Source organism: Zonotrichia albicollis, chromosome 19 (assembly GCF_047830755.1).
Source record: "Zonotrichia albicollis isolate bZonAlb1 chromosome 19, bZonAlb1.hap1, whole genome shotgun sequence".
Lineage (NCBI taxonomy): Eukaryota > Metazoa > Chordata > Aves > Passeriformes > Passerellidae > Zonotrichia > Zonotrichia albicollis.
In genome coordinates this window covers 12,971,306-12,995,424 of record NC_133837.1, presented here as the reverse complement: position 1 = coordinate 12,995,424, position 24,119 = coordinate 12,971,306, and the positions used below count along the sequence as shown (strand labels likewise).

The 24,119-nt window shown below is 49.1% G+C and overlaps 1 protein-coding gene across 3 annotated transcripts in view; it reads left to right on the top strand.

Annotated features, from left to right (window-relative positions):
* The window catches only part of RPTOR (regulatory associated protein of MTOR complex 1), a 98,649-nt gene that overhangs the window by 1,250 nt on the left and 73,280 nt on the right, over positions 1–24,119 (top strand). For all 3 annotated transcript variants that reach the window (XR_012583295.1, XM_074555337.1, XM_074555336.1), the window contains exons 2-3: positions 9,695–9,797; positions 11,682–11,764. Coding sequence is in view for 2 of the 3 variants with exons in the window: in XM_074555337.1 (XP_074411438.1) it covers positions 9,695–9,797; positions 11,682–11,764 (186 nt within the window). In the remaining variant the exon portion in view is untranslated. The remainder of the gene's footprint in view (positions 1–9,694; positions 9,798–11,681; positions 11,765–24,119) is intronic.

The following is a 24,119-nucleotide window of genomic DNA, read 5'->3' as shown; positions in this document are numbered from 1 at the left end:
GGGGGTGACACAGACACGTCCCAGCTGGGAGTCTGGGATCCTCTGCTGCCTCTGTGGGACACTTCAATGGCTCAGTGAAGAGCAAAGCAAGCACCTAAGAAATGTCCTGGACATCATCTGCACTCATCCTGCCCTTGGGAGCTGCTTAGGGTTCCAGCCTTGCTGGCTCTCCCAGTTCTTGCACCCATAACTTTGTGTTTGTAGGTGATTCTGGGTTTTTCTGGTGACCAGATTTCTGTCATGTTCATGCTCCTCTTGTAAAGGATGGAAGAACTCATTGAAATGCAAGCTGTAATTTCTGTGCCCAGGCTGTGCCTGAGTCTCAGTGTTCCCAGAGTGGAATTGCATTGCTCAGAAGTTCTGAACCATGATCTGAAGGTGGGACTTGGCAGCTCACTGCTGGAGCTGAGCCTTGGGGTGTGATGTGAAGGCAGCACAGACACCACGCTGGTGCTCTGCTCCAAAGGCTTCTGGCACACAGGAGACTTTCTCCACTAGACTGTGGAGGTGTGATGAGCTTGCTGGGCTATTTTAGGTCCTTCCTGGGAGCCTTCCTGTTCCTCCATCCCTGATCTGCAGAGTTGCCTGTTTCTAATTCAGGAATGACTTTGCCCTGCTTGTGCTGATCAATAGGTTGTGCAGCAGCAGGAGCAGCACAGATCAGGGGGTGCTCAGGGCTTCTCTGTGGCTGCTGTGAAATGTTTCATGTGCCTGCTCCCATCAGTGGCCATCCCAGCCCAGCTCCTGCTCCTGGCTCTGTGGAGCTGCAGTTCCCTCCCCTGGGACTCTCTGTGCCATGAACCTCGTGGCTGTTGCTGCTGCTCTCTGGGATGAGCTCAGTGGGGCTGGGCCCTGCTCACTCTCCAAGAAGCTGAATCTGACTCTTGTGAAAGAAGAAAATAGAAGCAAATCTCAAATTTTCAGTTTAGTCCTTCTGCTTTCTCTGCCAAATGGAGATGACCTCAAACACCAGTACACCAAATGACCTCACACCAGGGCAGTGCTGCAGCTCAGGCATTGTTTGTGTCTGCATCAGGGATCCTCTGGACAAACTTGCTGTTGTGTTTAATTACTCTTTGTTTAAGAACAGGTGCCTAGGAAGATACCAAAAGCACGTAAAGACACCTGAGAGAGCAAGAGCAGCTGATTTGAGAATGCTCAACCTCATTACCTTTAGATCTCAGCAGCTGTTTGTCATGTCTTGTATTTTGTTCCCCTTTTCAGCTGTCACTGGCTGTCTCCTGGGTGCTGAATGTGAGGTAACAAGGGCAGAGCCTCAGCTGGGGAGGGAAGGGGCTGAGGATGGGGTTTGCAGTGCTGCAGGGGGGATGGCTGGGGTGAATATTTCCATGCAGTGAGCTGGAGTTTGGCTAACCCCACAAACAGTTCACAGAATCTGGTCAGGTCTGACCTCGTGTCCATGAGCAGGAGGTGGAGGGAGGGCAGCTCCCTCCTGCTGCTGTTTTCCCATGGGACAGGTTTGTCCAGGGAATGGAGCACCTGCAGAAACCCCAGGAGCTTGGTGTTGTGGGGTTTTCCTGTGAGGGCAGCCTGTGCCATCAGGGTGAAGCTGATGGGCTGTAGATTTCCCCCTTTTTGTTCCTGAGCTGCTTTGTTTTGCTCTCTGGCATCACAAATTAATTACTTCCACTTTTAGCTGTTTTCAGGAAGTTTATTCTCTTCCCTCTCCTTGCAGCACTGTCCCAGTGGCCTGCAGCCCTGTCAGTGCCCACAGCCCCTGGTGTCCCTCTGTCCTTCCAGCCCAGCCCATGGCTCAGCCCCTTCCTTCCCTGCAGGCCCAGGGGGAGCCTCTGTCCCCATCCCCAATTCCTGCAGCTCCTTTTGTCTCTTGGTGCCTTTGCTATGAGCCAGGGCTGGTGGAGCTGAGGTGTGCTCCTTTCTCTGGGCTGCTGCTGCTGCTGCAGGGGATGTGCCTCTGCCTGTGGGCTGAGTGTGGGAACATTCCAGAACCTTCAGTGTGATCCGTGAGCTCCTCACAGCCCAGCCTGGGGCCATTCCCTGCCATTAAACACCCCAGCCTGGCCCTGAATGGAGAGGGGCTCAAAGGTGAGCCCAGACAAGGCTCTGCACTCCCAGGGCAGGTAAAGCTGTGGCATTTCCCCCTGTGAATTCCATTTCCCCTCTGTGAATTCCCATTTCCCCCCATGAATTCCCATTTCCCCCTGTGAATTCCATTTCCCCTCTGTGAATTCCATTTCCCCTCTGTGAATTCCCATTTCCCCCCATGAATTCCCATTTCCCCCCATGAATTCCCATTTCCCCCTGTGAATTCCCATTTCCCCCTGTGAATTCCTATTTCCCCCTGTGCATTCTTATTTCCCCCTGTGAATTCCCATTTCCCCCTGTGAATTCCCATTTCCCCTCTGTGAATTCCCATTTTCCCCTGTGAATTCCCATTTCCCCCCATGAATTCCCATCTGCCCCCATGAATTCCCATTTCCCCCCTGTAATTTCCCATTTCCCCAGTGAATTCCCATTTCCCCAGTGAATCATGGAAGCCCCGAGCAGATTTTGCCTTATTCATGGAGGAGTCATGGGGAGTGAGCAGAGCTCTACTACAGTTAGAGGAAGTGATTCACAGATCTGGGAGTGCAGTGACTCCTCTTTTCATCTTGCTTTGTTGCTCTACAAACCCCGGAGTTTATGTGGAGTTGAAGGTTCTTTAGAAGGCAGAGCTCTGATAAGGGGAGAATCAAATCAGCAGAGTAATGAGTGGTAAATGTAGAGAAAATAAGTGAGAATTCACTGGTGTCCCCCGCCCCTTCCTCCAGGAGGGCTGCTCTGAAAACATTTAATCCTTCCTCTCCCCCTTGCCTGGACTGCATATGCCATCAAAGTGACACTGCTTTGATCTATTATTTATTTAAAGAATATTTTTAACACAGGAGGGTTGGAATTATGCTTTGTGTATTGAATTAAATCTCCCAGCCTCTGTAGCAACCAAAGCATATAAGTTGATTTAAAGAAAAGGACTCCAAGTACACCAGGTTTTACTGACAAGTTGCTATTAAATTGAGAATATTTAAATTAAGATTTGCTGTATTTATATTGATTTCTAAGATAAGCAGAGAGCAACAAAGCTGATTGTAATAGTCTCACCTCAACATTTTTTTTTTTTCCTGCTGCCTCATAACTTGCTGAGTGAGAATTAAATCCTGTTTTTATGAGAAGAGGAATCCACAATTAGGTTTCTCTGGAAATGCAGATTTGAGCAGGACTGCATACAGATGGGCTTGATTCAGAGGAGCAGAGTTTACCTGCTCAGGATACCAGGGAGGTGCCAGCCCCAGGGCTGGTGGCCAGAGGGGTCACTGATCCCTCTGGGGCTGCCAGATCTGATCAACCCCTTGGTCCCTTTGTGTTTGTCTTGTTCCTCTGCTCTTCTCTGGCCTCTTTGAGTGGGTTGGCTGATGAGTTACTCAGTGCCAGGGTTGTGTTAGGGGCATCCTGCAGTGCCAGGTTTGTGTTAGTGGGGTCTGAGGGGTTCCTTCTGCTCTCCTCGTGCCACACGCTGTGCCAGCAGCACCCTCACCAGTGCTTTTATCAGTGTTTGCATTTATTGACCTGTCCTTGCTCAACTGGGACAGGGTGACCTCCTGCTCTTGCTGGGCAGGGATGGAGCAGAGGCTAATGAGTGTAATTAGTGCAGTGCTGTGCAGAGGGCAGAGCAGGGGCAGTGCCAGGGGAGGAGCAGCCAGGGCTGGGTCAGGCCAGCACTCTGCACCTGTGGATGGAGCCCTGGGCTGGTGTTCTGCTGGGTTTCCTGCAGCAGGAGCTCAGGCTGCAGCCAGCTCTGTGCCCTGTCCCTGGCACAGTGAGGTTTGTGCCCTCTCCTGCCTGTGGCACAGTGAGCTCTGTGCCCCCTGTCCCTGGCACAGTGAGGTTTGTGCCCTCCTGTCCCTGGCACAGCCACAGAAAAAAGCTGAGAGCTCAGAGGGATGGAGGGGCTGAGCCTGGCCAGGCAGGGCAGCGTTCTGTGCCATGTTGTGTGCCATGTTGTGTGCCAAGTTCTGTGCCCTTCAGCCCAGCCTGACCCTGCAGGGGAGCTGCTGGGCTGCTCCTGCTCTCCTGGCAGCTGGGGGGCTCTGGTGCAGGAAGGTGTTTAGTGTGAGCTCCTGGCTGTGCCTCAGGGATGGATTGCTCCTGGTCAGAGCCCCAGTGCATCCCCAGGCAGTGACTGTGGCAGATCTGAGGGGCTCAGGGAACATTTCAGGGAAGATCTGGAGCAGCATCAGCTGTGCTTGGGCAGACAGGCAGTGCCAGCCAGGAGTGGGAATGCCATGCAGCCAGGAGGAGAAGCCTGCAGGAATGCAGAGCACAGATGAGGAGCAAACCCTGTCACAGATAGATGGGGAGTGACACCCAGGACACGCCTCTTGTTGGTTCTTTGCAGGTTGTATGGAGAAAGCAAAGATCATGGGAGCAAAGTGTTTGCTGTCTGTTACTTTCATGATTTGTAAGAATCATGATTGGCAGGGAAGGAAAGCCCACTTTGGCTCTCAGCATGCCAGAGTGGTTGGAAAGCAGCATTTGGCTGCTGTGCTGTGGCAGCCAGGACCAGCCTGCTGCAGTCTGGAGGTTTAACCTGGAGCACAGTGGGGAACCTTGGGGCTCTGAGTAACCACAGTGGGCAACCTTGGGGCTCTGGGGGCCCTGGATGTCACTGCTGTCCCACAGAGGAGCTGCACTGGGGAGTGCCTGTGGGTACCTGGGCAGTGAGTGCCAGCAGGACTCAGCCACGAGCCTGGAAGTGCTTCAGGGCACTCAGGGCAGCAGCTCAGAGTGAGCTTTGTCCTGTCTGTGAGGATGCAGCTGTGGGCAGGAGCAGCCTTTGCTGGGCACAGCAAAGCCCTGAAGAGAGTTCAGAGTGGCAGTGCTGAGTTCCGAGGTGAGAGAAGGAAACCAAGCCCTCAGGAGGAGGTGATCGAGGAATGTGGAGCAGGCTGGCACACCAGGAACCCACTCTGGGCTGCACATGGCTGGAGACAACCTGCAGAGCTCTTGAATTATTAATGCCAGCTTGAAGGAGTTCTTTGCATTCTGCTGCTTCTCTTGCTGTGGAGAAGCACACGGAGATTATTTTTTTTTTTCCTTAACAATTTCTTTATCTTAAACTTTACATTAAAAAAAAATTTTCCTTGAACCTGAAAGCTCTTCTTTTCAGGTGCTTTGTTCCCCTGGCTGGGGGAGAGACCTGTCCAGGTGGGATAGGGAGGGAACCATTCCTTCAGGAGCCTGGCACTGGTTCTGTGCAGCTGTGAGGGAGTGCAGGGCTTGGTCTGCCTGTTCAATACCTGCAGCCTTTTCTGATTTCAGAAACTGATTTCAGAACCTTCAGCCCTTTCTGATTTCAGACTGATTTCAGAACCCTCAGCCTTTTCTGATTTCAGAGCCTTCAGCCTTTTCTGATTTTGGACTGATTTCAGAACCCTCAGCCCTTTGTGATTTCAGACTGATTTCAGGCTGATTGCAGAAACTGATTTCAGAACCTTCAGCCCTTTCTGATTTCAGACTGATTTCAGAACCCTCAACCTTTTCTGATTTCAGGCTGATTTCAGTCTGATTTCCACTGTTCCTCAGTGGAGGGTGGTGCCAGAGCCCCAGGGATGATGCAGGACAGATGTCACCACTTGTCACCTCTCAGCTGGGAGCCCAAAGAAAGGGAAGTTTGGCAAAGAGCAAACAGGAACCTCTGGTGTTGCAGAGGGAATGAACCGAGCCCAAGGGAGAACAATGTTTCCTCCTGTTAAATGTTGCTGTTCTGCTCTCTCTGGAGACCTCCTTGATGGAACATTTCATGGCAGCTCTCCAAAGGAGCCCACAGGCTGGAGTTACCTGAGGAACTCCTCGCTGGTGGGGAAGAGGTTTGTGTTAAATCTCTAAATGTGGGTAGAGAAAAATGTGAAAAAAAGGCTTCAAGGAGGGAATGAATTTCCTGCACAAGCAGGAAACATCCTCCTGGCCAGGGAAGGTTTTCAAATGAGACTCACACGAGGGTTTGGAATTTGGAAATTTGTCCCAGGATCTGTATTTAATGCTGATAAGTTCATCCTCAACTCTGTAAAATAACGTAGCCTCATATATTTCAGTTTAATGCTGACTTAATCTTGTGTTTGTATTAACTCCCAGAAGCAATTTGAACTCACTGGCATAAACCCAGGCAGGTTTCTAACACTTGAGTGTTCATCTGGGTAATGTTTAAGCAGAAAGTTTTCAGCTTGCAAATTGCAGTGTGAAAATCAAATATTAATGGGGTCTAAAACGTCCAGTCTGAGATGTGCCACAAAATGCAGAGTTTCTCATAAATGCACTGACTTCTTCTTGGTATTACTTGAACTGAGATATAAAGCAGCTCTGTGGCTCTGAGTTCCAGACCTGGTCTCACCCAGGCTGAAATCAATGTGTGCCTTGGTTCCAGCCTGGCCTGGAGCCACTCCAGGGATGCTCCAGTGCACCAGGTGGGCTCCCTGGGATGATAAACCTTCACGTTTTCAATCAAAGCCAGAACATAATGGCTTTTTCCCAGCTGAAAATACCTGCAGATATTGCACTGTATCACCTGCAGATCTGTTTGGCCTCTAAATGAAATAAGAGGTGAATTAGGAATATTTTAGAAGGTCTTTAGCATAAGATGTAAATTTTAGTGTCAAATGCTTTAATAAGCAGCTTCTCCCTGAGCAGACACAGAACTCCCTCTGCTCCCCCGTCCCATTTCTGATGGATTGGGATGAATTCTCTGCCATCACTCCTCAGGAGGAGCATTTTGCCTGAGTGGATTTGGCCATTTCAGGATTGCAGGTTGTGACCCAGCGTTATTAAATCACGGCAAATGGGATGCAGTACAAGCTGGGGAGTTGTAGCCCATTTTTTAACATACAAATGACACTCCAAAGTGCAGAGCCCTCAGTAAGAGCTGCTGTGGTTTGAGCTTGAGCCTTTGCTGACAAGGCATTTTGGATATTGGTTTTCTTACAAACTCACCAAATGTTCTCCTGCTTCATTTTTTAATTCTAACAAAAATCCATGGAAATGTATTCTGATGGATGTACTCCTGAAACGGGGGAAAGAAAATTTCCACTGTCTTAATGACAGATGAGAATGTCCTCATGCTGCTTGCATTAGGAACCTTTAAATATGCAGTGAAGTGTCTGGTGTGTGCCAAAAGAGTTCAGAAATGGGAAAAGCATTATTGGGTTTTTTTTTTTTTTGATCAGTCACCTGCATTGTCCCCCCCAAACCCCTGCAGAGCCTGGGCTGAGCCCAGCGTGGGCAGCAGGACAGGGATTGTCCCCTGTGCCCCTCAGGTGAGACCCCACCTGCAGAGCTGGAGCTGCTGCAGAGCCCAGGGGAGGCTCCAGGATGGTGCCAGGGATGGAGCAGCTCTGCTGGGAGGAGAGGCTGGCACAGCTGGCACGGCTCACCTGGGCAGGAGCTTTGGGGTGAGCTCAGTGTGGCCTCAGAGAGGCTGGCACAGCTGGCATGGCTTACCTGGGCAGGAGAGGCTTTGGGATGACCTCACTGTGGCTTTGCAGGGGCTGACAAGAAATGCAGAGAGAGATTTTCCCAGGGATGGAGTGCCAGGACAGAGGGCATGGCCTCCCACTGCCAGAGGGCAGGGCTGGATGGGTACTGAGGATAAAATGCTCCCTGTGAGCAGCAGGGAGAGGCAGAGGGATGGGCTGTGCGCTCAGGTGAGCTCCTGCCAGCACAGCACACGCTGTGCAGTGCCAGGCTCTCCATCCTTCAGGGCAGAGGGGAAACTGCCCCATTTGTCTCTGCGATCAATGCCTGTTCCTCTCATGGCTTTGCTGTCAGTTTTCCAGGAGAAACACTTATTTAAAAGCCCGAACCTGGGAATGGAAAATAAATGCCAGCCTGTTCCAGATCAGCCACCAATCAGACGTTACCAGCAAAATACTGAAAAATAAGTCAGTATTAGAGTGCAAATGGGAAACAATAAATAAATGAGATGGAGAAGATTGCTTGGCAGGATACTTTCTCTTGCTGGAGTGATTTATGTGTTTCCAGGTCTAATAAGTCATTTTGTGTGTAGTTTTCTGTGTTTCCCTGGGGTGCTGAGTGTGTGTGTGGCAGCGTGGATGGCTCTGGCAGTGTTCATGCCCTGCTACCCTGCAGCTCCCTGGCTTCCCTGGGGGCTGCCAGTGCCTGGGCTGCTTGGGGAGGTGTCCCCAGGGCAGGGCAGGGGCTGTGCAGTGCCCACAGGGGTTTGGGTGCTGCTTTTGGGTGGTTTTGGGTGCTCCATGGCACTATGAGCTGCTCAGGGCAGTCAGGGTCTGCAGGGCTGGGCTGCTCCTTGCAGCTGCTCCTGGCTCTGCTTTTTCTGGGGTGTCCCTAATGGTGACAAAGTGCTCTAAGGGACATGTCCTGAGTGCTGAGCTGCAGCTCTGGGCATCCACCCATCCATGGGCACATCCTGATCAGGGAATTCCTGTTTCCATGTCCTGGGTGCTGAACTGCAGCTCTGGGCTCCCACCCCATCCATGGGCACATCCTGATGAGGGAATTCCTGTTTCCAACCCTTGCTGCAGAGTGCTGGGTGATTCCTGGCACGAGGAGCTCCTCCAGGACTGCAGGGTTTGTTAGCCAGAGCAGGGCTTGGGATGAGGCCACAAACCACAGTTCTTGCTGGTTTTTTATTCCATGCTCCCATCACGGCCATGGGAGTGAGGAAACGCTGCAGGATTTCTGTCCTGGTCTAGAGCCTGTGAATGGTGTCTGGCTGCTCCAGTTTCTGGATAAATTACACATTTATGTGGCTCTAGGGTTTTCCCTAAGTGTGAAATTTGGGATTTTCTTCCCCTGCTGTTGAGGATTGCATGGAGCACCCTAGGGAGGTGGGGATGTGGGTGGCCTTGCTGCAGGCAAGCCCTGAATGCCTGGAATCACTGGGAGCCTCAGCACTGCTTCTGCTTTCCTCCTCTGGCTTGGGTGTTGGCATGAGGGAGTCTAGGAAAAGCCCATAAAGATGTGAAATTATAATTTCCAGTATTTTTAGCTGGCCAAGGTCATTGTCATTGGTTTAATGCAGGTTTTGGGTCTCAGTTGGGGCTGGGTGGGTTTGGGTTGGTACATTTGGGGTGCCTGGGTGGGATAAGCCCATGTGGAACAGCAGCTGGAGCCAGGATTCCTCCTTATGGGGCTCTCCAAGAAAACACAACACGTGAAGAAAACAAAATAAAAAAATGCACTAAATATCTTTGTTTTGGTTTGTTTGTTTAATTTTTTTCATGGTTTTGTTTGTCACTTGGGGTTTTTCCATTGTAATTCCTTTAGTTTCAATATTAGAGATCACACACTGCATTATAATATTGGTCAGGGGCCCTGAATAGCACTGCCTCATGTTTTAATAATGTGTTTCAGCTGGACAATGGCTAATTTAAGATGAGTAGCAGAAGTTCACTGGGATCCATTTCCACGCTCAGAAAGAGAAGAATGGGCTCTGGAAATAACAACAAAAATAGTAACATGGAGTCTAAGTACTGTTCTAATAAAAAAATGAACAATCTCATCAGTCAGGCCTTGCTTTAAATAGTCCATGTGCCGGAGCAGGTAGGAGAGGTTGGCTGGAGCCCTGCACAAGTTGTGGGAGGGTGCAGTGTGGGGCCCGGGGCTGCTCTCTGCTCTAAGGCTGTGTGTGCTCTTGTCTTTGCAGATGAAGACTGTCAGTGTTGCCTTAGTTTTGTGCCTCAACGTGGGCGTGGACCCCCCAGACGTGGTGAAAACAACTCCCTGTGCCCGCCTGGAGTGCTGGATTGGTGAGTGCCCGGAGCCCCAGGCTCCCCTGCTCCCCCCGACACAGAATCCAGCCCAAAATCCTGCATTGCCAGGGCTTGAAACTGGGCTGAGCACAAGGAGATGTGGGATGTGCTTTTTCTCTGGGTTAATGAAGAGTCCAGCTCCACCTGCTGCCGTGGGTCATCTCTCCTGCTGTGCTCTGAAATGAGATACCATGGAGGAAAACAGCTGTTAATGAGCTGCTTTGCTCGCTTGTAATTGTTTTAGATTTATAAATACCTGAAGGAAATCTCAGAGCTGGGATCTGCAGAGCTTTCCGTGCCCCTTCCCTGCCTCAGCCAGCAGAGCAGTGAGCTCTGTGAAACACCTTGAGCTGGCTGCTCTGGGCCTGTTTTAATTGGAATCGTTCAGGAGACCTGGAATTGTTCCCAAGGATGTTTTGCCAGCAGTTCAACACCTGGGTTTGCTGCTTTCATGCAGCATTGCACTCAATTCGTAGGTTTTTTGTGAAGAAAATAAAAGTTCCCTTGGTTTTGGAGAAAAAAGTCTAATTATCAAGATGAGACAATTCTCAAGTAATATTAGAAGGAAATATCTTGTGTACAGAAGATTTTTCTGTAGGAGCTGGGAGTGCTCAGCCTCCAGCACATCCAGGGCTCTGACAGCCCCAGGGGCAAAGTGATCACTGCACAAACAGAACCTCTTCACAAACTTCCAGCAGGTTTTCTACCCTTTCTCACCTGCCTTGTGAATCACAGCACCTCAGGTTTTTAACCTGAAATGCTGCTGGAAGCCCTGAGCAGGCACAAGCAGGTGCCTGAGAGCAGAGCACAGCCCTGATGTCTCATTGATACACGAGCAGAGGAGCATTGCAGAGGCATTTAAATAAAGTCATTAGTGCCTATCATTAGCAAAGAGAATTTTGAACGCAGTTTTGTAATTAAATTTTCAGTTTGTTTGTGTACACAAGTGCTCTTTCCACTTCCAACCAACTTGAAATCTCTGAGAAAGGTAATTGGGGAAATATCTGATGTTTTTGTGCCGTCAGTGTGAGGAGCAGGGAGGTGCAGAGATGTCTGTGCCACATGTGCAGGGGCTGGGAGCTCTCTGGGTGCAGTTGCTGCAGTTCACACCTGAGCTGGGGTCACCCCTGGTGACAAATGGCCTCAGAGCAGAGCCACGTGCAGTTCCTGCTGCTCCTTCCACGTGCAGCTTTTATTCAGTAAAGAAAAATAACTCAAAATCCTGCCTTCATCCTGCTCCATTACATTTTGTTTCTAACAAAAGTATGTTTGCAAGAACTGGGAAAAAAAAACCCTTCACTGATCTGGTTTAGTGCTTTTAAAATAATTGATATTAAATGGGAAAATATTAGCTTGTAGGGGTTTTTTTACAAAGAAAACTTGTTAATTGTTTAATTACATGTCCATGGTGTTTGAATAAAGCACATGGCCTGGAATTGTATTGCTATGTATGGATTGTGGTAATTATCTAGCAATAAAATTAACTTCTTAAATATTACAAATGGCACACAATCTCTGCAAAGGAAGCAAAGGAAGTAAATGAAGCAGGATTTTGCATTCATCAACAGAAAATGTTTGTCATCAAATATTTAACCAATTTGAGCTCTTGTCATTATTTACAATAGAAACCTTATTTCATTATTAAAAGAAACAAATGCAGTGCCTCTCCTGTCTTTCAAAACAAAATTGTGTTCAGCACCTCAGTGAGAGAAATCTTCCACATGTGACAGTCTGTAATGGAGCTGGATTTTTGTTGGGCTGAGGAATTTGGGGATAAGTTTTGGGAGTAAATTCCAGGAGGAGCAAGGTGTTAGTGAGTTTGATGATGAGAGGAACCTGCATGGAAACATCCCTGAGTGCTGCTGTGTGTTCTGTTCCCAGATCCTCTGTCCATGGGGCCTCAGAAAGCTCTGGAGACCATCGGGGCCAACCTGCAGAAGCAGTATGAGAACTGGCAGCCCAGGGTGAGTGTGGGCTGCTGCTGGGGCTGCCCTGCCTGGGGGCTCTCCTCCACCCAGCCTGGGGGTTTGTTTCCAAGGGTTTCCATGGGTATTTGTGTCTTGGAGCTTTTATGGCAGATATTCGTGTACAGCTAAGACAAGAGAATTTCCTTTTTGTGTTTCTCCTTGTGGCACATTGACAATTTTCAAATCTCAGCAGCCCGAGAATTTAGCAGAAAATTCAAAAAGCGCCTGGAATCAAAGAGGAGGAAAAGCATGTTGGAGCAGAGGTGCAGACAAGCCGTGTTTTGTGTGTTGTGGCTGGGGAGGAGGCCAGCTCAGGAGCAGCAGGCTCCCTGCGTGGGCCTGGTGGAGGCAATCCCAGAGCTGGGCTGGTTCCTGCTTCCTGCAGGAAGGCACAGCCCTGACACATTGCAAAGCCAAACACGTCCTGCTTTATTGCACTCCACAGGGCTCTGGAGCTTTCTGCAGTAATAAAGAGAAGTTGGTGTGCCATCTGCAATAAAACAATAGCAGCATTATTGAATTTCCTAGAGCTTTCATATAAATACTAATACATCCACTTTGGTCTGTTTCTTGGGGGCTTGGAATGGTTGAGGAGTGGATGGAAGGAAGACAGTTTGGGGGAAACCAGGCAGTCTGGAGAAAAGAGCAAATCATAACAATCTTCTGAAACAGCTGCTATTCCCAGCTGGAGCTGCTGCCATCAGCTCCTTGTTGGGAATGCACGGGGGTGCTGAGTGCTGCCATGGATGGTGGCAGTGGTGCCCGCTGTGTGACCAGTCCTGTGGCACTGCTGCCAGCCAGTCCTTCTGTTCAAACATCCCCTTTTTGCTCAGTGCAAACAGCTTTTCTGTAAGAAATCTGCACGAGGGGTAAAACATGAAAATTCCTTGTTTCTGGAAGCTCCCAGGCTGCACAGCTGATGGATATTTCTTTCCAGGTCTTATTGAGCCCCTTTCTAAATAATTTATCAGCTTGCCATTGCTTGAAGTATTTGTTCTGATTAAATTTAAGACTTTGCTTTATTGTTGTGTAGCTACATAAATTTGTGTGCTGCGGGAGTAGAAACCACTTCAGCTGTTGTTTCCTCTGCAAAATCCTGCAGTTAAGCAATATTCAGTCATTTCATGCAGTTCTCAAATGAAGATTGTACTGGGGGAGAGGGTAGGAGATGACAGAGCTGTGGGCTCGATCTGTCTTGATAAAGACTTCCCTGAACAAGTGCAGAGTTCTTGCAATTCAGTGCACATTTAATTGAGATGCTGGTGAAAAAGTGGAAGGAAAACTGAGACAGCTCTACAATAACAACTAACACCCCCTTGGGCTTGGGGCTTAAGCTTTACTGGGCAGGGAAGGGTTAAAGCTGAGGGTAATCTGGAAAGAGGCTCAATTACAGGGATCAAAGGGGCTGCTTAAGCAGCTGAGGATGGAGGGAGAGAAGGGAGTGAAAGTGAAGAGCACAGGGCTGGTAATGCCTGGGAGAGGGGAAACCTTCCCTGGGACCTGCTGGGGAGGGAATGAGGGAATGAGGGAAGGGCTGCAGGAGCTGGGGCTGCTGCTGGCAGCACCAGGAAAGGAGGCAGAATTGCCCAGAATAAAAGAACTGGAGTTTCTGTGGGATGCTGCTCACATGCTCTGTGTTTGAAATGTTCAGGTAAGGAATTGATCATGTTGGAATGGGGTTTATCTGGTGCTGACCCCATTCAGTAGCCCTGTGGGAGGTGTAGCTCTGTATTTAAAATATTTAAATAAGGAATTGATCATGTTGGAGTGGGATTTCTCAGCTGCTGACCCCCTTCAGTGCCCCTGCAGAACCCTGCCTGTGGGAGGTGTACCCTGTATTTAAAATATTTAGGTAAGGAATTGATCATTTTGCAATGGGATTTATCTGGTGCTGACCCCCTTCAGTACCCCTACCTGTGAGAGGTGCAGCTCTCTATTAGAAATATTTAAATAAGGAATTGATCATGTTGAAATGGGATTTATCTGGTGCCAACCCTCTGCAGAGCCCTGCCTGTGTGAGGTGCAGCTCTGTAGCAGGTGCCCAGCCAGGGCCCAGCTTTGCTGTGCTGGCAGGGAGCAGCAAATATTTCCTTTTTGTTGGGGTGTAAATTCAGATTTCTTGGCAGCACTGCACCTTGTGCCACTGCAAAGCAGGGACTTGCTTTAGCTGAAGAGTCAAGAGCCTTTGCAAACCGGGCTGTGAGCTGCCAGCGCTGCTGCAGTGGGATGGTTTATGGCATGCAGGAGCTCGTGGGGATTTTTATGAGCAGGAATTACTGCTCTGCAAGCCCCATTCTGGCAGTGGGGCTGGGGAGCATGGAGGGGTTCTGCTGGCTGGGGCACTGAGTTCCTGCACCCTGCAGGCTGTGTGTGAAGCCCCTGTGTGCCCTGGTCCCTGAGCCAGGCATGGATTTGCTGCCTGGCTCTGCTCCCCTGTTCCCCTGCTGCCCATCTCGTGCCCAGCCAGCCCAGGGCCCTGTGCCTCCATCCCTGTGGGTGTGCATGCAGCCAAAGGCTGGCCTTGGATGAGGCACAGTTTACATAATTCAGGACCTGCTATGAAGTAGTCTGGACCATATGCTTATTAAATTTGCATGAAATTATAGATTTTTTTTCTCTCTTGGTTAGGTCTGGCTTTTGGCCAGGTTCTCCCTTTAACTCCACACTGACCAGAACACTCCCAGGAGTTTTTCCTCCTTCACTCCATCATTTTGCTGCTTCTGTTGGGATTTCAGTGGTGCACAGATCCCTGTGGCACTCCTGCACCAGCTGCTTTTCTCCTTTAATCTCTGTTGAGCTTTCCCAGTGCTGCCAGCCAGGCCAAAATGTGCAGTTCATAACATTCCTAGGAGAGGTGAGGATGCAGACACAGCTCCTGCATGGCTCCAGCTGAGCTGCTGCACTGGGGTCTTGTGTGCAGAGACCTTCTGGCTGCAGGGCACCTCTCCTGTGCAATGAGGGGTTTTACATCCTCTGGGAAGCAGCTGAATGGAGGTCAGGGGTCTGTAGCTCTGTAAGATTGCCCCCAAAGCAGTGATTTGCCATCAGCACTCCCTCTGCACCAGCCCACACCAGCGAGGCCAAGGGACTGAGCCTCCACATCCCCCTTACACCCACTTGCCTGCATAAAACAAAGTCAATTACAGTATTGATTTTTTAATTCAACTGCTACGGTTTTGCCTCCCTGTTTCTTCTCTCAATTTCCTCCTTTTTCTCTAAGAGAGTCGTTGGGGCTGTGTTAATTCTCTCCTGGAAGGAGCTGATTTCATTAGAGCTGAATGGATTATACCTGAATGGGCATCCCTGGGGTGAGGGAGATCTCTGAGCCGTGAAGGGGGATGGAAATCCTGCGTGGGGAAGGGACTGGGGAAATCTAGAAGACAAGATTAAATAAACTTTTAGGAAGCCTTTGGGAAGGGTGGTTGAAAGCAAGAGCTGGTGTTTGGGAATGCCTGCAGCTGGAACGTGGCTCCTTGGGCAGCTTGTGAGGAAAGGGCTTTCCCACTGCTGTCTGATCCAGTCTCACCCGTGTGTGCTGCCTCCTGTCTGCACCAGGGAGTGCTGGTCTCTGGGGGCACATCTCCCACAATATGGATAAATTATCTCTTTTGTGGCAGGCCTTCAAGGAAACAGTGATTTTCTGATCAAACAGGCTGCTTCTCCCTCTCTTCTAGTCTGCTTCCCAACAGTTTTCTCTTCATTTCAAAGGAAGTACAGCCGAGATACTTGAAGTGGATCATTGAAAGGCTCTACCTTTTAGTGCATGTTGTCTGTTGTTGATGCTGTTGTTCCCCTCATTAGAGATCTCTGGGCTTTGATTCGGTGTCTGAGGTTTCATTCCTTCATTGCTTTTTTCTGCCTAATTAATTGGGAAGTTGCTGCTGCACATCAAAGGGGGAGCATTTCCTAAAGAGTAACTACTTAAGCATGAAAACTAATTGAACACATGACCTAATTATTGGTCTCTCAGTGAGTCATACTTTTCCTTTATTTCTGTAGAGTTTTTCTTTTAAAACAACAGCAAATACTAATTGCTCCTGCAGAAGAAATACCGTAGAATTCCGAAGGGGAGCATGGAAAAACTGGTTTTGGTCTCCAGCAGGAGATATCTGCAGATGTAGGAACATGCAAGAGGAAAATGAATAGGAAGGAAAAAACCAAAAAGACAGTGTGACCTTGTTTAACAAAACCAGGTTTTCCTTAGAGGACTATGTTTGTTGGTTTTTATTTCCCAACAGCCTCTTGAATTTGGCAGCTATTTCAGGCTCTGCAAAATTCTGCTGTATCAATCCTTTGCTGTCTTGTTAAAGATCAACTGTCTTCAGCATAAACCAGCAGGGCTTTTATTCAGGGGGAAAAAAATAGTCTGCCACAGAAGTGGAGTCAACAAGTCTAATTGTCTAATTGTGAAACCCAATTATTGCTGTCCTTCTGTCTGAAAACCTGTCGTGGTCAGAGTGTCACTGCCTCACTGAAAACCCCTCTGGAAGCACTGGGCCAGGAAAGCACAGATTTCAGGTTCCAAGTGATGAACTCACTTTTTAATGCCTCGGGAATATGGAGAAAATGAGGAGCAATGAGTCCTCACCTGGGGCTCCTCCTGCCTGCTCTGGGAGCAGCTGTACCTGGCAGGGCCCCTGGAGCAGGGATAACTGAGGGTTTGGGAATTGGCTGTGCCAGGGAGGAGCTCAGGGCTGCAGCTCTGGCTACAGCTCATGTTTGAATGCTTTTGATAGTGAGAAAAAAACCCCCAAACTGATAAATCTTTAACACAGCACTGAAAGTGGAAACTGTGAATTTGCAGCAGTGGTGTACTTAATACTGATTTTTCAGAGATTCTCCTGGAAAAATGAGTCACAAAAAGGCAGAAAGTAGTTGGAGGCAGGGAGTGCAGTGGGGAATGTGTTCAGAACTGCAGGGAGCAGGCAGTGGTGCTGGGAGCTGAGCTGGCCATGCTCTGCAGCCACTCTGGAGCCAAGTCAGCCAACTTGCAGAGTCACTTGAATGGGGAAATCTGAAATCCTGTGGGTCTCTGCACCTGCTGCAGGCTGGAGCTCTGTGGGCTGGATGTGCTGGAAGGAGGGGATCACCCAGCATCTGAACTCCTCTCAAAGGCCTTGCCTTCCCCTCCACACCTCTGGCAATAACTTCACTTCCCACGTTTCATCCTTCATGCCTGTTTTGGTTTGTGCTCTGCCATCAGAATGGGGCCAGAATTGGCAGGGAGGAAGGTTTGTGCTTTTGAGGGTGCTTTCTGTGACCATTGATGTCAGCTTGTCAGAGATGGGAAGAAAGAGCTGACAGGAAAAGGCTCTTGGAGAGCAAAGCAGCTCTGCCTGGCAAAGCTGATTAACGTGTTTCTGTAATTACCACCCAGCTCTGGGTGACCTATTTAAAAGCACCTTGGCTTTGTGCTGGGGGGGAGCGCAGAGTGCCAGGGATGGGGGACAGGGAGGAGCCCCCTGCAGATCCCCTGGCAGCGCCCTGGGGCTCTGTGCCCACTAAATGCACCTGGATCCGCTGGGCAGGGATTCAGGGGTGCAGGGCTGGACACTGGCACAGGCATTGGGAGCTCCCTGCTAACAAACACCACCAGTTCTGTGCAAAACTCAGAGATAAAGAGGAAATTATTCACATTTTTATTTATATTGCTGCTCCTCTCTAAGGCAGAATGAGGAAATCCTGAGTGCTTTGGTTTGAACTCCTTTCCTGTGGAGATTAACAAGGCATAAGCCTTGGGATGATTGGCTTTCCTTCTCCTGACTCATTAAGGTGTTTTTAATCAGAAAATTGCTTCATTAAGCAATTACTTTGCAATCAGAGGAGCACTGAAATTACTAAACAATTATTTAGGATTGAGAAGATGAAGTTCTTGCCCTGCAGGGCTCCAGCCTTGCAGCTCCTCCCTGGAACACAATGCACTTAGGACAGGGTGTAAGGACAGCCAGTCTGAGAATTCACCAGTTTGTACTGGTTCAGAACCAAACTGGTTACCAGTTTGTGCTCCTGCAGCCTGAACTGGGCTCCCAGTAAGGTTCAGGTTTCTGTTTAACAGCCAGGAAGGTGCAGAGCCTTTAAAGAGTTCATAAAACTGAGGTTCTAGAGAAGGAATGGAGCTGACACTGCTGCTTAGGAGTTAGGTTGTTTGACTAAGCAGGTTTGAAAGATGTGACCTGGGGTGTTCCTAAAATCCAGTTAGGGCACCCTGTGATGGGACCCATCGAGCTGTGACCAGGCTGAGGGTGCAGATCTGCCATATGAGAAGCAAATTTGAATTCTTTTACCATTCCTTCTGTTTAAAAGCAAGCAATTATTTACACAGCCCTCTCAGAATGGTTATTTGAGCAGAGAGGGAAGGATTTGTACCAAACACAGGAGGCTGGTGGGTGGAATTTCTGTGAACTTTGGCACAAACCTGCAGTGTGAAGCAGCTTGTAACTGCTGAGGAACACACCTGTCTTGTGGATGTGTTGTAGCTGCAACTCAAGGTTGGTTGTCCTGATTTTTGTCTTCCCTGTCAACATCAGTTCTCATGAACAAACTGCTCCGAGGCGTTTTTTTTGGAAGTGTTATTGGATCCTGAGCTGCACAGTGAGGATTAGGTACTTTGGAATTCATTTCACATTGGACTTGAAAGCAAGGTCAGAGACTGCAGAGGGAAGGTAAAGTCCCCACTGCTGGCTGCAGGCACAGGAGGGGATGTGCCAGGCTCAGAGCTGGCTCCTGCCACCTTCCTGTGCTGGCACCAGCAGCTCCAGAGGGAATCAGCACGGGGGAGATGGAGGGGGGTTTAGAATACACCCAGATATCTGCAGAGGATTGCCTCAGACTGGCAGGAGTCTCCCTTTGCCTTCGTTCAGTATTTAAATTAAAGCGTCTCGAAGTTATAGTTTGTCCTCACTGTAATGAATATTTTTCAAGTTAGCAATGACTAATAATTTTATCAGTAATGTTTTCTCCTGGCCTGTGTTAACCAGGTTAAGCTGCTGCCTGTAACGTCAATTTGGGATTTCCAGCACACTCCCTTGTACTTAAATATGCAGTTTTTATTATCTTGGCCTAATCCTCATGAATTTGCATCAGGGTAATTTTATGTGCCCACAGCCTAAAATTAAAACACCTTGAAGGAGGTGTGTTTTTTTTTTAATATAAAATTAAGAAGCTTGGAGTCAGTGGATGTGGTTCAGAACAATTTGCATTTGCATGATGTGTCCAACCCAGGAGTTATTGTGGCCATATCAGCGTGGGCTTGAGGTGATTGGGTTTGTGATTGATGGGCAGTGGGGATGAGCTGCAGTCACTTCTTACAGGGCTGAGTTCTCTCTGAGCTTAATTCACAGCAGGCTCGGGATGTGTCTGTTCCCTGGGCTGGGATCCTGCTCTGCTTCCTGCCCTGGGATCCTGCACTGTTGGATCCTGCCCTGGGTCCCACCCTGGGATATTTATTGTGGAACTCCAAACCCAAAAGTGTTCATGAGCAGCTGTAAATTTGTCTGTCCTGTGCTGTGTCTCCAGAGGCAGTGTAAATGCAGGATCCCAAGCCTTGCTTTGATGCAGGAAAAGAGCTGTGCTTCAGTCAGTACTGAAGTGAGATCAGAGGTGCAGGGCTGCGTTGTTAATCACCGTTCTGGATGAACCAAAGAACAAAGTATTTTTGTTTGGGAGTGGAGCCTGTAGTTTTTCACTAGAACAGCTTCCCCCTCAGCAGGCCTGGCAGCACATGGAGACAGAGCCTGGAGTGATGGAGTTGGGAGGGAAATGGGTGAATGCAGCAGCAGCAGCAGTGCAGACCCTCCTGCAGGGATGGAGGATGGCGTGCACTGCTCATGGCAGGCACTGCTGCTGCCCCTCCCTGCCAGGGATGGCTGGGGCTGTGCTGCATGACTCAGCCTACCAACACATCTTGGAGCTTCCCAGAGCCTTCCCTCCACCGACAGAATTAGGGATTCTCCCCCACCTGCCTGTTTTATCAGCAAGGCTTTATATATGGACTTTCCTCCAAATCTGTGTTGAGATCTTGTTAAATATCCTCTGGGAATCCAAATGGGTTTATATCAAAAAGATGCTTCCTCTCATCTCTGTGCTCTTTGATTTCTTCAGGAGACTCTACAAGATAAGAGTTTGATTTGGAAAGTCTGGCTTCTCATTAGGGATGCTGAATGGGCTCTTCCCCAAAGTGTTTGTTCATGGCTCTGTTTATTTATTATTATTCCACCAACGTGCCCAGCACAGAGCTCAGCCTGGATTTCCTCTGGATTCCTTTGGAAACTGATGTCATTCTTCCTGCTTTCCCCTTTCCTGGTACCCAGGTGCTTTCAGGGGGATTTTACCATGTCCAGGAGATGCTCAGTAATTCAATACTTGAGATAACTCAGTTTATACTTTTTGGTCCCTGGAGATGGGATGGGGGTATTGGACCTGGGGGGTCTCACTGTGTCACCCACAGTTGTTGGGGATGGCAGCACCAGCTCTGGGCTTCTCAGCTTGCTGAAATTGTCTGGTCCTATCTTGGATTTTCCTTTTTTTCTTTTTAGTCATGTTCCTGTTCATTGCTTAGATGCTCCAATACGTTCAGGAGATTTCAAAAGTAAAATATAATGGTGCTGCTCTGCTGTGTGCACCACATGTTCATCCTGGCTGTGAATTCCTGACATATATGTGCCTGTTTTATGTGTCTGAGCCCCACTTTGTTCCAGACACTCTCAGGAACACATTGCATCAAACTGGCAGCTGCCTCATGCGAAGTGGAGTATGAATTAATTCAATTTTATGCTCTTCACTTAAAAGAAAACTTAATCCAGGATTTTCAGTGTTCATCTTTAACAGGTCTTCAAGCATCTCTGTCTGGGGTGTTTTATCCTTTGCCTTAGAGTGAGATATTTGCCTTAGTGTGGCTGAATTCCCAGGGAGGAGCAGGGATGCTGATCCAGGATGGAGCCCTGAGCAGCAGGGATGGGTTTGTAACTCAGCCAGGAGAGCTGTGTGCAACCTGCCCACCTTGCCCTGGAAGCTGCTGGTGCCATTCCTCTTGGGTTCCAGTCTCTTACTTCTTTGGGAGGCTTCCTATAGTGGAGTTTTTCCAAGTTGGGCATTGTTCCAAAACCCCTCTCTTGGAATAATTAGCTTGCTTTGATTCCTTTTAATTAAATCATGTGGAGTAGGCTGGCTGTGTGCATGGCAGAGTCACAGGTTTAATGTTCTCTCTGCCTTTGGAAACTGGGATGCAGATCTGCTCCAAGAGGCAGCTGCACCCTGGGCTGCTCCTGGGGATCTGGATTAGGAGGAAGCACTGCTGAGGATGAGGGAAAGCTGCATCTCAGAGTGTGGGGTCCACCCTGGGGAGGCTTTGCAGACAGGTGATGTGCAGGTGATGGTTCTGCACTGAGAGAACTGGGTGGGACTGGTTCCTCCAGGAAATCCCATCTCAGAGTGTGGGGTCCATCCTGGGGAGGCTTTTCTGACAGCCCAGTGTGCAGGGTTCTGCACTGGAGTAACTGGGACTGGTTCCTTCAGGAAATCCCATCTCAGAGTGTGAGATCCACCTTGGGGAGGCTTTGCAGACAGGTGATGTGCAGGTGATGGTTCTGCACTGGGATGACTGGGTGGGACTGGTTCCCCCAGGAAATCCCACCCAGCAGGAAAGGAAACCTTCCATCCCAGGGTTGTCCATGTCCTGCAGGTGTGGAATCATGGACTTGCCTTGGAGGGGACCCTACAGGCCCCCAGAGCAGCAGTTCAGGAGGAGCATTGGAACCTCAAACCCTGCAGCTGAACTGCCTCTGCTTTATTTCTTTCACTCACCACATGCAGTGCCTTGTGTGTGCCACTTGCATTTGGGATTCTTTGTCACCCAGAAGCTGTTTAAAAAAAACCCCATCTCCAGCCAAATAAAGCTTTTATATCTCATTATGGATTCTGGGTAGGAGCATCCTTCTTCTGCAAGGAGGTGTAAAAGGCAGTTTCAGTATGAAATACTGAATGTTGGAGTAGTTTCTTCTGTGGATAAATTTGGAACACATTCAGTAAGGTATCTTGGGGATAAAAGGGGAGTGACTTCAGGATTTGTTCTGCTGAATGAGAAGAGGATGGATGATGTTAGAGCTTGTGAAGAGCAGAGGCTCTGGATGCCAGCAGAGACATTTGTCATGCATTTTTCATACACTTTGTGTCTGCTGGGCCAGGGTTGGGGTTTTGGCATGGGATCACACACAGGCTGTGGTCTGAGTCCTTCTGCAACAAAGACTGAGCTCTTGGGCTGCAGGAGAATGAAAGAGGAAACTTGAAGTGTATAGCTTTGATGAGAAAATAGGTTTATCCTCATGTTTTCTTAAGGGGAAAGTGTCCATCTCCCTGCTGACAGAGCCATGGGGCTCCAGCAGTGCCTGCTGGGCTGGGCAGTGCCAGAGGTGATGGAACCTGGCCTGGCTGCCAGAACTTTCCATTGCCACTGAGACTTGAGCAACATCAGCAGCTTCAGTCCCCTGTTGTGTCACCTCTGGCACTCTGCACTGTTCCTCCTCAGGGAGCTGATCCTGAGCTGTCCCTGGCAGGGTGAGCAGAGCTGGGCTGGGGAGGTGCTGAGGAGCCACTTCTGGTGGCTCAGGTGGCAGCCAAGCCATTGGCACAGCCACGGGGCTGCTGCAGCCCTGGCTGCCAGGGAAAGGGGCTCTGCCTGCGGCTCCTCCTCGCTGTCTTGTCCCCATTGAAAATTAAAGGCAAACCTGTCGTTAGGTGAAGTTTCCAAAGCAGAGCCAGTAATTTAAGCACAAAATCCAGAGGGAATTTCAGCAGCCAGTGCATCCTGACATTCCAGTGGGGCAGGAGTTGATGGATCCACTGAAGGGGATTTTCCCCTCTGTGTTGGAGAGGCCACTGCTGTGCCCTGCTAGGCACTAACACCTGGCTGGTTCGTTTTCCCTTTGAAAAGAGTAAATCCCTCGTGAAACAAACAGGCAGTAATTTGGGAGGTCATGCTGTGGGGATGATTGGCACTGTGGCTTCAGAGTGTCACCATCTCCCTTCCCATTTCAGCATTCAACATGGGAAATGTCCACAGGAGAACCACTTGGGAGTTCTGGCACCCAAACCAGGAAAAGAAACCCCCAGACTGGTTTCTTTTCCTGGTTTGGGTGCCAGGACTCCTTTCTATTGAAACTCCTCCCATTTCCTGCAAATCAGTACTGTGTTTTATCAGTCCTGAAGTTCCAACACTGAGAGGTGAAATGTCTCAAAAACCAGCATCCTCACTGTCACAAATTAACAGGGACAAGGCTGGATAAACCAGAGAGTGCTGCACAGAAATGTGACAATACACAAGCAGAACTTTTGACTTTGCTGTGTGAGCAGAATAATGAGAATCTCCTGATCAGGCCACCAGGTCATTGCCTCGAACAGGAGCTCTCCAGTGGGGCAGGAGGAGCTGGAGGGGAAGGAATCAGCACCTTGACAGGGAAGGAAGAGGAATAATGATGGGGGAAAGAAAAAGCCAAAAAAGGCAGCACCTGGGCTGGTGTGTTACTCACATACCTGGTTCTTGTCGTAGCTAAAACTCCCACCTGAGTCCTGAGCTGGCACCAGGGTTCAGACTGTGCTTATTCACAGCTCCCTCCCTCCTTTCCATTCCCTCCTCCTCGTGTTTCTCCAGGCCCAAATGATCTGTTTGCAGTGTGGAAATTGAGATCTACAGACTTTAGTTCTGGAGTCTGAATCCACCTCCATTAACTGCGAGCTGTGTTTAATATTGATGCTCCAGGGACGTGAGGAGGGATGGAATGAGCCTGTTCTCCTGAGGGAAAAAAGCTGAAATTCCCCAGCACTGTGCTCTGGGTGCCTGCTGAAGCTGCCAGCAGCCAGGCTGGGATTTAAGGGGCACATTTTTGCAAATCAGTGTCTTCATCACTGCTCTGAGTGCAGAGAGGAGGAGGTGGGAAGATTAATGCAGCCTCTGGGCTTTCCTGAGTGCTGAGGTTCCCAGAAAGGATGAGGGTGTCACATCACTGCTTCTTGCTTCATATTTTTCCTCCTTTTGCTTGCTTTTCTTGGGTGTTGCCATCATTAAATGCTGCCATTCATTGTTCCCTCTCCCCTGCTGCCTGGAGACTCTGACTGTTAATTGAGCAGCACTGTATCTGCTCCTCAGGCTTCTCAGATAAACAATTCAAGTCCTTCATCCTCTTTTCCTGTGACATTTTAACATTTTCTCATCTTTGGCTGTCGCAGAGAAAAACCTAAAAAGCCCAAATTTCTGCAGTTTTGGTTTATAAACAGGCTCCCAATGGTAGCTCTTGGAGAGGTGTGTTTGTCCAGCTCTTAAACTTGGGTCTTTATTTCACTACATCAGATTGAAGGTTTT